The sequence below is a fragment of the Colletotrichum siamense genome (assembly GCF_013390195.1).
Source record: "Colletotrichum siamense strain Cg363 chromosome Unknown KSG_Cg363_contig06, whole genome shotgun sequence".
Taxonomy (NCBI): domain Eukaryota; kingdom Fungi; phylum Ascomycota; class Sordariomycetes; order Glomerellales; family Glomerellaceae; genus Colletotrichum; species Colletotrichum siamense.
This window is the reverse complement of record NW_023501019.1, coordinates 923,291-937,615: the sequence shown is the minus strand read 5'-3', so window position 1 is coordinate 937,615 and position 14,325 is coordinate 923,291. Positions and strand designations below refer to the sequence as shown.

General features: G+C 50.3%; 3 protein-coding genes across 3 annotated transcripts; 1 reads left to right on the top strand and 2 right to left on the bottom strand.

The window, feature by feature from the left end:
* Positions 1-3,374: 3,374 nt before the first annotated feature.
* On the bottom strand, positions 3,375-4,382 carry CGCS363_v009259 (uncharacterized protein; the record flags this gene model as incomplete). The annotated part of the gene is made up of 1 exon (XM_036641108.1): positions 3,375-4,382. One exon carries the CDS (start codon positions 4,380-4,382, stop codon positions 3,375-3,377), a length of 1,008 nt encoding a protein of 335 aa, XP_036492971.1.
* Positions 4,383-6,919: 2,537 nt separating this feature from the next.
* On the top strand, positions 6,920-8,746 carry DEP4-3 (FAD-dependent monooxygenase DEP4; the record flags this gene model as incomplete). The annotated part of the gene is made up of 2 exons (XM_036641107.1): positions 6,920-7,851; positions 7,903-8,746. The coding sequence occupies 2 exons, from the start codon at positions 6,920-6,922 to the stop codon at positions 8,744-8,746; spliced, it is 1,776 nt and encodes a 591-aa protein (XP_036492970.1).
* Positions 8,747-13,205: 4,459 nt separating this feature from the next.
* CGCS363_v009257 (Heterokaryon incompatibility protein 6, OR allele) lies at positions 13,206-13,958 on the bottom strand (the record flags this gene model as incomplete). Its single annotated transcript, XM_036641106.1, has 2 exons — positions 13,206-13,642; positions 13,691-13,958. 2 exons carry the CDS (start codon positions 13,956-13,958, stop codon positions 13,206-13,208), a joined length of 705 nt encoding a protein of 234 aa, XP_036492965.1.
* Between the last annotated feature and the right edge of the window lie 367 nt (positions 13,959-14,325).

The window sequence follows — 14,325 nt, the reverse complement described above, 5'->3', positions numbered from 1 at the left end:
TGTTGATCGAGCTGTGGTGCTGAGAGTTGTTATCGCTACCATTGTTTACTCATTTCCTATCGCGGCCTAGTGCGCCCCGCCAGACCGCAAATCGGCCCCGCCCGCCGCCGCGACCCGCACCCGCGGCAGCCAATGATTTTCGCTGCTGCGGCGCGCCGCCAAACAACCCCGACGCCGTTTGCGAAATGCGGCTGTTTGGATCGCGACTTTGCGGTTGTGAGGCGCGTTGGACACGGTTGGAACGCCGTTGGGGTTGAGAGTCGCGGTTGGTGGTTTTGACGCGATTATTGGCCCAGCTTGACCTTTGCCACTGGGTTTGAGATGGAATTCTCATGGCAACGGGTTAGGTTGCTGTATGTCTACGCCGGAGCTTGAGAGCAGCACCGAGGGAACGAAATTCACCACAAGGATGCTTTGCGCCTTGCAACTGCGGACGTCTTGACCTTTGGAGTGAATGCGCATCTGAAAGTCAGACGCGATTGTTGTTTTCTCGATTCTCTCTCCCAAATTCCCTGTCCACGCTAAGGCAGCCCGTCATTGGATGACACCCTGCATCGGCCCGCACCACACCTCAACCCCCCTTTGGATCCGCTTCGCTTCAACCCTCTCTCCACCACACACATCTCCAGGACCTTGCCGGAGAGAGTCAAATTCCCTTTTTTCACACCGGCCCTCAACAACAAATGGTTTCGTGGTGTAGTTGGTTATCACGTCAGTCTAACACACTGAAGGTCTCCGGTTCAAGTCCGGGCGAAATCATCCTTTGGGCGAATGGTTTAGTGGTATAATACTCGCTTAGCATGTGAGTGGTCCAGGGTTCGATTCCCTGTTCGTCCATCTTTTTGTCCTGGCGAGCTGTGGTGATGTTTAGTTTTAGCCGTTTGGGCTCCAGGTCAATGTGACTTGCGGTGAATTATTTTACAAAGTCCGCAAAGTGGATGGGGGTGGGTTTAATTTAAGTATGTGAGACTGTCCAGCCGTCACAACGAGAATATCATGCGATTATTGTTTTGACGATTACGTTATGAAAGTAAGATCGTGTTCCGGATTTCAATCACACACTTCGTAGTCCGTTGTGTCGCTTCGCCGTTCAGGAATCTCTTTGCAAATTACGTAGGATCTATCCCGCCTGTTTCTCCGTAGTTACAATCTCGAATATTGGAAGCGGAAAGGATTCCGTCACGTACATTTCCAAGTGATAAGAATAAAAGAATCTTGCAAAACGCACCCACACGATTTCGTCCTCACACAGCCCTTGTACCATGCCGTCATATGTCTTCCACTGTCTTAGTTTCGCCAATGCAATCTCTTCGGGATCGGTCCATGAATTTCGGAGCCAATATCTCCCCTTCACAATATCTAGTTTGTTGCCGGGCTGTGCAGCCGACATAAGAGGCATGCATGGAGTGATCGTGATGTGACGCGCCTCATGAAACATCATACCGAAGCTCGTCCGCAGGACATCCGGAGCTACGCATGCGTTCTTGTGCCTACTGAACCACCATTCAGTATCAATACGGTCCACGTACTCCATGAGATAATGGGGAATCTTAGCACACCGAGTCCGCACGTCGGTGACTGTAATCAGTGGGTTGTCGTAAAGCCATCTACTGCGAAGTCCCACAATCCTTTCTAGCCCTGTCTCAATGCTCCCGTTGCACCTTAGACAATTGCAATACATGGCGTCGCCGCCATGTTTCCCCTCCGGATTCCGGCATTGTTTCTCCGGAGGGCTTTCCGATTCGCGCTTCATGGCCTCTTTTGCCACCAGATTGCCAATCCTGACAGTGACTTGGATGTACTTGAGTATTGAGATTCCGGCGTGGGGATCTTGAATGTTATCTTGGCCTGATGCCTGCATTAAACGATGCAGCGTCTTGTACACAGCCGCGCGAGAACGGCGGCAAGTATATGCTAGAGGACATGAATTTGCAATCTCCGTCACAATATCGTCGCTAGATAGGAATTTGTCTCGGAGAGGCCCGAAAGACCGTCTGTCTTGATAGCAGCAAGCTTCGGCGTCACGTTCGTCCATATTAATTGCATAGAGGAGCATTGATGTTCCAAGCTCAAAAATGGCATTTTGTATCTCAAAGGGAAGTTTACTGATCTGTATCATCTTCATCTTCGGTTCGGGTAGGCGTTGTGTGTTGGTTACATCCAGTGCTTCGGGCACGGGAACGAGTGGAGGATTGTAATCGGAAGAACCGGCGGCGCGCCTTGGTAAGTGTGTCTTCCGCATCGCATCTGGATGACCCCATGGTGTTGGGACCATGCTGGCGAATGGCGCTATCGAAAGTGCGTCATGATCGTGTAACACGCTGTGGTATACCTCCGGCGGGTATTTGTTTTCCACTGTTGATGCGCTAGGAATCTTTGGCGCAAATGGAGTTGCGGGGATGCTGCCAGTTAGTCTTCTCATCATAGCCACCCATTTGACCACATCGCTTGCCCCTCCATATTGAGAGGGGTCGTCACTACCGCGGGACGCTTCGAGGTACGACGGACGAGGGCTTGCTGTTGTAGCGATAGTTTGGCCTTTCATAGATTTTGTCATGTTGTAGTTGAAGTCACTTTGATAAATGGCGATCAAGTGTTGGCTGTCGAGGGCAGGATTGTATGTTGGTCATGGTACTCTGAGCTTTGGTGAATGTCACGACTGATATACAGTAGTACAGGCGCATCGGAGATGGAAAATACCATCAAGGTGCTTACGGTCTGATAATTATTAGTGGACTCAAGTTGCTGTATTTTAGTTCTCTGGAAAAGTGTGACCATCATACACGGCAAACACCTGGATGTACGAAAATCCGTGATATTGTTTCACGAATTTCAGTCACCTGGGACGGAAGATATGAATTGCTGATATGACTGGAACCTTCACCTTGCGTTGAGAAACACCCACTAGCCTCTTGCAATGTGTTACTGGGAATTGCAGAGTTCATGATCTATTAATCCTTTGAATTTCACTACGAATCACGTTACGCGGGGAGGGTTTCTAGCACACCCATCGTGGGGATTTTATTATGGGAGAATTGTCAGTAAACAAACCTGCCAGCTGGGCCCATACATGAGGCGAAAACATCATACAGGTTTCCCGATATAGGTCCGGAAGTTTCACTTGCGCGGTAGGTGACTTGATCATTGCGAAAGTCTTGAGGGATGGACCAAGACAATAGTTCCCGTCTTGATATTCACAGCTTAATTACAATATTAGCGATTGCCCAAGTTGTACGCATCTCGTCCAACTGGCGGCCATTTCCTTGAGTCTTCTCCCACCTCCTCCCACGCAATATTTAGACCACCGCAACAGATAGCTATTTGCGATACCCATAAAGTGATGTTCTCTATATACCATTAGCATCGAATCAATCTCAATGAGTCTTTACGAGATAACATGGATCGCCACGCGGGTTTCTCACCTTATGTTTGAACTCGAATATGGGTAATGGGAAGTCCTTCGTCGCGTAGGCCGCCATCGTGATCCAACCCTCCTGCTCCCATAGAGACATCAGGCGGCGTTGTAGATATTTATATCTGTCCGCCTCCCTCAGCTTCAAGATCTCAAGTTCTTCTTCCACAGCCCCAAGCTTTTGCACGCGGTGTTTGCTGTCCACAATGCCTGGTGTGGCGGGTTGCGCACTCAGCATGAAAGGTAGACGCGGCGTGATGGTGAAATGCGTTGCCCGGGGGAAGCTATGCATGAATTTTCCCAACAAAGGAGACACCCTAGCTATTCCAGTGTCTCTGTCCCACCACCATTCGGCGTCGACACGATCTACTTTGTCTTCGAGGACGGCGGGCAGTGTAGTATACCAGTCCTCCAAGTCTGCGACCGGTACAGAGGGGCTTTCGTAGAGGCAAATGCTAGGCAGTCTCAAAAACATGTTGGGATCTTCCTCATCCGATTCGGAACGTGTAGTGACGTGGTCTCGGTTGTTCACCATGTCTCTCAACCTGATGGTGATGTGAATATCCTCGAGGATCGCGAACCGGATTACCGGTCTTTGTTTATGGGCCAGGCGATGTAGTCTTCTGAATACGGCGGCACGGGAACGGCGGCAGGTGTATGCTAGAGGACAGGACTCTGCTATGTCCCGGACCATTTGTTCATTGGAAGAAGTGCTTATGTAACTTTCGCTGTTATGGCGAACATAGAGAGCGACATCTTCCCTAGGCACGTTGATTGCGTACATGATCATCGACGTTCCCATCTCGAAGATCTTATCCTGTATCTCGAAGGGCAGCTTGGAGATTTGCATCATTTTTGTCTTCGGTTCGGGTTTGTGTCGTATGTCGATCGCGTTGCCTTGAGGGATGGGAAGTAGCTCGCCCTTGAGAGGAAACCAGGAAAGGCGGACCTTGTTTTCATCATGAACCATGCTCGAGAACGGCGCTATTGCCGCTGTGCCATGATCGTGAGCCAGCCTGGTTGAAGGCTCTAGCGAAAATTCGCCACTCCCTGTCGATGTACCTGAGATATTTGACGATGGAGCAGGAATACTTGCGAGAGCCCTTCTTACCGCAGCCACCCACTTGGCCGCGTCGTCATTTCTCGCCTGTTCGGATCGGGAGCCAGCGGGCGCAGTTTCGGCACATAATGGACGCGGTCCTGTTTCCTTAGATTTTTTGGAGATATTCTCAGAACATTCCATCTTGTGTTCGAATCGAGTTTGGCGAAGAGTATCTCGATGTCGAAATTGGGGACCGTAGGTATGATCTTGGAATTCTAAGCTCCATCAGCGAAGAGATCTCCGAATTTAAAGCAAAGGTTTGAAGTGGGGCCCAACCTGAAAGGTGTTCAAGGATGAAAATGGGCTTCAATGATATTATCCAGGTTTTTGCGGTGACTAGGCAAATGTACCCGGATGGTTTCTATGATCATGACAAAGTGTCTCCCGACTTGAAACTCACTCGTTATCGTTGTTCTCATGATGCCGAACATTGATACGCAGATAGAGTGTCGATGCAAACCCACGATTCTATTGACTGTTTGCTATCGACAGGCGATGAGACTAAACTGGCGGCAGAGTGACCATCCGCGATACAAAATTATAAAATTTCACTACCATAAGAATGGAATCGCAGCTCACATCACCTTAACATTAGCTCTTCATAAGAAGATTGACTGTAGCTATAAATGCTACGCTAAGTCCTAAAACCCTAAGATTACAAACTTCGCTGTTTACCTGTTTCTGAGCGGTAATTACGGCATGACTAGGTATATGCGGGTTGAGAGTAGTCATTCATAACTGCTCTTGCCTAGAGGAGGTGGTCATTTCGCCACCGTCATCTTTATTTTGCTGGCTTCACTCGATGGCGACAATAGAGAACCCATGAAGGAATCATGCATAACAAGAGTGTCTTGTATGAAAATTGCGGGATCATCAGCAATGGAGGGCGCCCCCAAAGGGTCTTTAAACGAACGCCTTGAGACAATACCCCAGCAAGTTGTTTCTGGCCACACCACCGTGAATATCCACTTCCCATCGTAGTCAGAGTTTGCGACAATCTCTAGTGAAGTTTGAATGGCTTTGTCATATCAAGGTAGGCCACTCATTTCCACGACCACGGAAGTAGGTGCGCACTGCATCAAACGCCGCGTTTACCTCATTAAGGCATCACAGCAGAGTTTCGTTAATCAACTGAACACAGTCTTTCATCTATGTGTAATTAGACTTGCCGAGACATTGCCCCAAAATCTTATACGTGGCACGACTACGACAGGCATCGAAGCGAAGGATGCACAGGCTCAATATGCATTTTTACTTCCAACCTCCCGGCTCAGTTCATCCTTCCAATCGAGGTCTGACAATGCAAACGGGCCGGACCTTCGAAATCCATCGTGTTGAGAGCAACCAGTCACAACACCTGCGATGCATCGTGAAGGATTCGACCAGCCGCAAACATCGTAGTTAGTGTGAGCAGCTTTTGCGACAGTTATCGTGAAGTTCAACGACTTGCGCCAGCGACCAACCAACCAGGCACCAGTGAACTACACAAAGTTCAAGCCGGTGCTTACAGCCCATACTATAGCCCAAAAGACCGGACGGTCGAGAGGAACGTGCAAGTTTCACCCGCCTAGAACGGACCTCGAGCTCGCCATCACGCGCAGCCACGTTATCTCCGCAGCCCCAACCATTCCCAATCCTCGCAACACCCTAACCGCATAAGTCTAGAAAGCCTCGCCGAAAATGACCTAGACCGCAAAGCCAGCTCACATCAGCCGCAATAATCCCAATCAGCTGGCACGCGGTGCAGTAGCGCAGCTCGCTTCTGCAGTTCTGGGCCCTTGACAGCCTGATAGGCACTGCCGTCTCGCCGCCTACACCCGCCTCTTTTCTCTCCTTATCCCGCATCGGCAAATTCGCCTAACATGGTAATTGAGACAACGCGTTTTCTGTTAAGCTAGCGCCGAAGCCAAGAATCCTTCGTGGCGTCGCCCTGAAAGGCGAAGCCGGCGCGGTGATTGGATACCGCGTGGCTGGACCTTTGACGTTCCGTCAGCTTAGGTGTGCTTCCATGCCGTATTCGATGCTAGCTTCAGCTCCTGACACGGTAGTCACCTCAGCTCGGCACAATGCTACCAGTTGCAATGTCTCCGAGCCTTCACATAGTTCTCGGATAGCCTGTGTGCGCAACGCTGTGCGACGTGTAGATAACCAGAATTGGCGGGGTGGCCAGCCACTATCCGTGGACGCCAATTCGGCAGAGTTCATGGTGCCCAAACTCTCCTCGCGGCGCGGGGAGGCTTCCCGTAGTGCCGTATTCTTGTGCTGTTGTGTAACATCCCGCCGTTGCCGAGTTCGATTTAAATCAGGCTGGCATCCCTTTGTACGGTCGGCCATGAAGTTGGTCTGACACCCGCGGGCAGCTTTTCTTCAACGACTTTTTGAAGACTGCTGGTCGAGAACGCAAGATGGCGCCTACGGTCGATACCCTCATCATCGGCGCCGGGCCGAGCGGTCTCTGCGCTGCAAAGACGCTTCTACAGCGTGATCCATCATCCGACATTTTGCTCGTCGATGGCCGTGCCTCCGTCGGCGGGGTCTGGTCGCAGGAGCAGATCTATCCGAACCTGAAGACGAACAACTTCACGACGTCGATCGACTTTTCCGACTTCCCCATGGATCTCGATAAATATGGCCTCAAAGAGAAGCAGCATGTTCCTGGCGAGGTGATGCACAAGTACCTGGTGTCGTACGCCAAGCATTTTGGTGTCTACGACAAGATCCAGCTGAATACTATGGTGAACCGTATCACCCGCCCGGACAGCGCCGAATGGTACATTGATGTCGAGGAGAACGGCGAGGCAAAGACCATCTCGTGTAACCGTCTCATCGTCGCGACCGGCGTGCTCACCGTCCCGCACATGCCCGAAATCGAAGGGTCCGACGAATTCAACGCGCCGATGATCCACTCCTCGAACCTCGGACCGCGCAAAGAACTGTTCGAAGACCCAGATATCCAGACAGTCGCGGTGCTCGGTGGCAGCAAGTCCGCATACGACTCCGTGCACCTGGCGGCATCGACCGGACACAAGGTCCGCTGGGTGATCCGCCGCTCGGGGCGGGGCCCGGCATGGGTCTTCACCGCGTTTACACAGCTCGGTCCGTTCAAGGTCTGGCGAGAGAGGCTTGTGACGAGACGCATTGTCGCATTCATGTCGCCGAACATGTTTCCAGATATGTCCGGCTTGTCCTGGATCCGGCGCTTTCTACACGAGAACGCGATCGGGAGAGTGATTTCGAGAAATTTCTGGAAGTTGATTCGGTACGATACGATCAAGGATTGTGGGTACCAGACGCACGAGAAGACGAAGGTGCTCCAGCCTGAACAGAATCAATTCTGGTATGTCCCTGCATCCAAAATCCGCGAGCATTAGCTAACTGAAATACTTAGGTACGGCACCGCATCGGGTATCCTGAGTTTCGACGATGACTTCTTTGAGTATGTCCGCAACGGTACCGTCGAGATCTACCGCGAAGACATCGACCATCTCTCGGATCACAGGGTCCACCTCGCCGATGGCACATCGTTGTCAGTTGACCTTCTCGTTGCCTCTACCGGATTTTCTGCCAAGCCTACCATGAACTTCGAGCCTGCATCACTTCATTCTGAACTTGGTGTCCCAACTGCTGAAATGAGCCCCGAACAAGTCGCTTTCTGGAATGAGCAAAGCGCCAAGGCTGATAAGGCCATTGGCGCCCGCTTCCCTCGTCTGCTGGACGGTCCTTTCTTGAGTCCTACTTCGTCCAAACCAAAGCCTTTCAATCCCGGTGCCTCAGTCGAGGTATCATACAGCCCCTGGCGTCTGTACCGCGGCATAGCGCCTCCAGGCCTCGCCGCCAACGATGATCGCTCACTCATCTTCCTCGGTGTCTTCAGCAACTTGGCCAATATCATGCGTTTGGAAGTCCAGTGTTTGTGGGCCTTGGCTTACTTTGAGGGCAAGATTCCGACGCTCGACAGGGATATTCGTGCTGGCAAGGTCTACGAAGAAACTGCGCTCATGCAGAGGTGGGCCCAACACCGAGCACCTTATGGACATGGACGCCAGTACACGGATATTGTTTTTGATCAATTGCCATACTGGGATATGTTACTTGGTGAGGTTGGTGTGCAGACGCAAAGAAAGCCGAGCAAGTGGGCTGAGTTCTGGGAATCTTACACACCCGTGGACTATCGCGGTATGGTAAAGGAGTGGATGGCACAGAATCCAAGATACGGGAAGGGAAGTTCTTAGGCACCAAGCTCTTCATAATAAATAGTAGCCCGGCTCAGACTCACTGTAGGCTTTGATTGGACAAGATTTACAGTTCCCACGGAAGCTGTAAGCTCCATAGTGAACTCTGAGGCTTGCGTGGTGGCCAACCATAGACCCCGTCCTTCGGCTGGATTATTTGAACCAAACCACCAGCAATGTAGTAAGATAAGGCTGCTGCCGAATCTTCGAGAAAATTGTGCATATTAATAAGACATCCCGCGAAACAGATCGCTCCACGGCAGCCAAAACTTCCTGCCGAAGTGGAAGGTTTTTACATATCAACTCCCATAAGTATTGGTAATTCCAGTCTCAAGTTCAAGATCTGAGGTGTTTTCTATCCATTTGAAGATTTTGTCTGATGCTGAGGCGCTCGGTATCGTTATCCTCTTCGTTACAGAACAGCGTTTCGGCTAAAAGAAGGGTTCTTCATCCAACGTGAACTAGTTTACGGCGCACCCGCCTTTCATCTTGACTAAGACAGTCTGACAAGACAGCACGCAACTCTGCGTTGCCTGAATCGGCTGGAAAGTCTCCTGGATTATTCAAGCCGTTTTGCAGGAGAATGGCAATCATCTGCGCGACCGCTGACTGGTGCGCCGATGTGCCCCTCTTAGTGAATGCCCCCTTCTGCTGTAAACGATTGATATCGAACATCTTCAAGCCATCTGGGTCACAACTGATTAATCTACGAAAAACCCGTACTTTCCCTCTTTTGACGGCCATGTACAATAACGAGTTACCGCTGCTGTCCCTCCAATATGAATTGACAGGAGGCTTTCTGCCAGATTTGATGAGCTGATCCAGAAGCGCTGTCAAGCCATCTGCTAAGACACATGATGGGTCAAAGCTTTCTTTGATGTACTCTGCATTGTTGGGACGACGTTTGAACCAGTAGTGGAACAACTGGTAAAGCATCTGTGTTGCGGTTGACGTCTGTTCCTTGCGCAGGCCGCGGCTGAGGTATTTGCACAAACTATCGATCAACCTTTCTCCCTGTCCAGAAGGATTTTGGAGAGCAGAGTACACCAAGCGGTGCCATGGTATCCATTCTTCTCTTATATTCAACAGGAATGTTGCTAACTCCAAATGAGCTGAGCGATACGCATGTAGCACCGCAGCTTGGTCGGCGCAACGCCACAAGTTGGGCGTTACCGTGATAATACCCTCCCCACCGGAATCGATCATGGTACGGAGGAACCTCTCTGTAAGTCTTATCTCCAAGTGTCTGAGTGGCGCTGTGGACGGGCTACCGACAATATCTGCGGCGAGAAAGCGATCGAGTTGCGTGACTAGATCATTGATGGTGTTGAGCTTAGCCCATGATGGGATTGCGACGCCAAACATTGACTTGAATGCTTTGTGGGCCAAATCTGCCTCTGTTATATCGTAGTCTACGTCTGGGAAGCCGAGACGAGCTACTTCTTTCGGAATCCCGCGAAGAGCAAATATGATGTCTCGTGGATCGGTTGCCTCACTGGTGCCAAAGCGCTTCAAGAGGGAAAACAAATTCAAACGTTGATTTGACCAAGAAATCATGCGAGAAGGTCCAGGCATAATTTCTAGCACAGCTTGACAATGAGAATCAGGCGAAGCCTCGATAAATGACGGTGATTGAGCGAAGTACATGGCGGAGACGGACATCTTTCCACAGCAAATGAAAGCCGCGTGAGCATTGGCAACCTCTTGTAGGATCCACACGCGCTTGAACCACGATCGTTCCAGGAGAAGTTGGAGGCCGCGAACCAAAGATTTCTTGTGAAGACTGCTTGGCGGAATCACATGGCCTGCCATGGTTTTGCAATCTATCAGCCAGCGGTCGATCCATTCGTTCACTAATTCGTGTTGATTCATCGGCACCCAGCCTTTGTAGAGACCACCGGGCCCTTCCATCTTATCTTTGAGCTTCTGCAACATAGAGATGAGGGCATCAGTGTCTGTGGTACCATCGCCTAGCCAGAACAGAACTCGCTCAGCCCGTCGATAAATTTCGCTCATTTGCTGCACTTGATGTCCCCTCTCTCTGTGGTTCTGCTGATCGATGCAGATAGCATCTACCCACAAAACTCGATCGTGCTCATTGGATCGGAGTTGACGGAGCGCATGGAAGAGATTCTTAGTGATGCGCATTCCCTTTCCATTGACAGTGATCGCATGCGTCAGCTCGGATGAGCCCCAGACGTACGAGAGGGCTTCATAAGGGATAGCCGTGTCGCCAAGGCGATCTTGATAGATCAGGCAGTGAATGGGACCGTAGTCTCCTTTCAGTAGGCAGAGGTGCCGAATTGACGGTTGGCTGAGGTCGAGCGGTTCGTGTGTAAAGGAATCCATTGTAAGCTTGTTTGGGTTGTGACAGAGGACTTGGAGTTCGGAATTGAGTGCAAACGGTGGGCATGTGGTATCTAAATACCTCTTCCACGAAAACATACCCCCGAAGCCAAGAGACCCAATATTCATCATGAATGAATTGAGAGCAGTTAACACGCTGGCCGGCGGGCGTTCAGGCCATTTCGAACGACGGCCAGGAACAGACCTTGAAAGTCATCATCTTGCCCAACGTCAAAGCGAAGGCCTACTCCTTGACCATGCCTTCTTTGTCTTCGAATTACAAAAATTGAGGTCTCAAAATGGTAATCTCTCCGTTTCTGGAGCCATTCAGAAAATGATTTTCTCGCCTTGTTGACATCTGACAGAGTCTTCGAGATTTCGGGGTATTACACGTTTGAGCTTCAGACTCGAATCAAGCAGGCATCCCTGCTATCTGTTCTGCTCACCGGCCTCACTTCCAAGAGAAAGCAGTTCCAGAAAACGGAATAAAGAAGCCTAAAAGTTATGTAAACAGCTTCAACTAAATCACTGCCTCAGAACCCTGGCTTTGCAAAACGACAAAATAGATAGATGACCTCCATAGAAAGACCGATCTCGCACTGATGAACATCACGACAACATGTGGACAGAACTCAATTAGGAATTAGTCACATTACCAGTACTCTTACTTTATTTATTATTCCATTCCAAAAGCACGTCTATCTCCAGATTAAGTATGCGCAAAATAATGACCATCCTTCGTTCTATTCAAATGTGTCCCCATGCAAGTCCGAATCGCTCGTCCAACCCCAATGGAATATCATATGCAGCTAGGCAACGCTCGTTCGCTCGCCTCTCAAGATCCTACTAAGATTCGCGTGTCTCCATACGTGGCTCCTTGTGTGGATCAAAATGACGGCATTCATACAACAGACGCGCCACTTCAGTGTTTCCGTGCTTCTTCGCTGAAGTCATTGCCGTTTGACCTCGAACAACCTTATGGAGATTGACGCCACTCTTAATTAGGGTCATGGCAAGCTCATTGATGCCGTCGTGCGGATGCATGGCCGCTAGCATCAGGGGAGTCCAGCCCATAGACTCGAACTTGGGATCTGCGCCGAGCACAAGAAGCTTTTGCGCGAGGGAAATGTTCCCTGTTTTACTGGCATACCCTAACAATGTCTCGCCTTCTTGACTTTTCCAATAATGATTGAGAGGTGTGAGAGGCCGACGACAACGAATCATTTGCGATACTAGAGCAGCGAGACATTCCGCGGCGAGACACTCTGGATGAACCAGGCTTTGGCTTCTTAGATCGAAACTGCTGGGGCTACTTGGATAGCAACTACTGGGTCTAGGTGTGATGTGAAGGCGATTCCACCATATCAGCTCCATAACCCATAATTCACAGTTCTCGGCGTGTTCTTTGCTAATTGCGTTCTCCCAAAATCTGTCTACGATATGGGCGCCCATATGTGGATTTTGCAGAGCGGCATAGAGTAGGTCTTTGTCTTGTATACCGGACCTAAACCTCATGCTTTCTGGGACGTGGAAATCACAGTTTCGGTAGGTTTCCGCGAGCTTCCTGTGACAAACCCTGATGCGGTCCGCGGTTGAGGGGGTGAGGATCTTGTCGATCAAGGTCCAGTGTCCGCTTATGAGGGGTATATTCAGGTGCTCTGGCGTGATTTCCATGACGCCTCCGTTGGGAAGATGGGAAAGATCATCGCGATGGGGGCATTCAAGGTGAACCGCAATGCAAGCTGCTAGTAGCCAATCCAGTTGCCCGACCAGGTCAGATATCGAGTCAAGACGAGCCCAAGATGTGAGTTTACGATTGACGATTGAATATGAAGCATGCTGTTCTTTCCGCCACCGTCGCTTCAGGAATCTCATAGCTTACGGCAGGTAAGTTCGGGTTGCCGTCATCCGTGGACATTCCTCGGAGGGCGTAGACAATGTCCCTAGGGTCCGTGGCTTCACTTTGACCAAAATGCTTCAACAGTGAAAACATCGTCCGCGCGCCCTCATCTTTCCACCAGGAATGGTCTGCTAAACGACGAGTCGGCATGATTTCCAGTACAGCTTGCGATGGACCCGCAACACTGGGTGCAAACCTGCGTGCCCCATACAATCATTTGATGATGTCTTCGACAGCTGCGAAGTACAAGCCGGGAACTGATAGATTTCCGCAATGAACCACGACTATGGAGGCGTTCGCAACCTCTTGGAGTATCCAGACTCTTCTGAACCAGCTACGGTCAAGGATATCGACGAGACCGTGTCTTGCGCAGTACATTTCGTATTCCGAAAAGGTCCCGTCCGTGTGCCACATGTGCATGTTCTCCCGCAAGTCCTTCTTCCACCGCTCGTACCAATATCGTTGCAATGGGGTTTCGTACTTCGGTACCCAGTTTCTGTAAGGGGATCCTTCACTCTCCATAACGGTCCGAATCTTCTGGAGTACCGTCATAAAGGTGTCCGTTTCATTTGTCGCTTCCCCTAACCATACGACAACCTGTCGGGCTTGGCGATAGATATCTCCCATTTGTTGTACTTGGTGGCCTCGTTCTTTGTGGTTGTTTTGATCAATACACACGGCGTCAACTCACAACACACGATCAGTGTCGGCAAGACGAAGATAAGACAGAGCAACATGTAAGTTTGCAGTGATTGAAAGCTCCTTGCCGTTGACTTCTATTTGGTGAGTGAGATCAGGCGAGCCCCAGACGTATGATAGTGCTTCGTACGGAGTATCGCAACCTCGGTCGGTGACTTTGACTTCGAAAAGTTCGCAGCATATCGGGCCGGCATGACTTTTCAGAAGGCGCAGAAGTCGTATACCTCGCTTGGCAAGGTCCAACGGATCGTAGTTGAATGGCAACATGGTGAGTTGCGCATCTTCGGATAGAAGCTTGGAAGTCGACGACGAATGGAGGCAATGAGAGACGAGTAATATTAAATTACTTGCTTGGAATGTTGTATGCTTCGAGGCTTGATAACAAGGTGCGCCTACAGGCCGCAAACTGCGAAAGAAAAGTTTGAAGGGAAGAAGGATTGGACTCTGCTAGAACTTGCGCGATAAGCCATGGGTCTTGTGGGTGGGTTCAGAATCACACCGACATAGTCCATTAAAGGCTGTCGCCTTTGACGTGGCTTCGAGACAATGGATATTAGATCTGCCCTTGAGTCATCCGTTATCTGTCGTTTCCTTCTTTCCTTCTACGTTTTTTCTTTCTTTTTTCCATACTTTC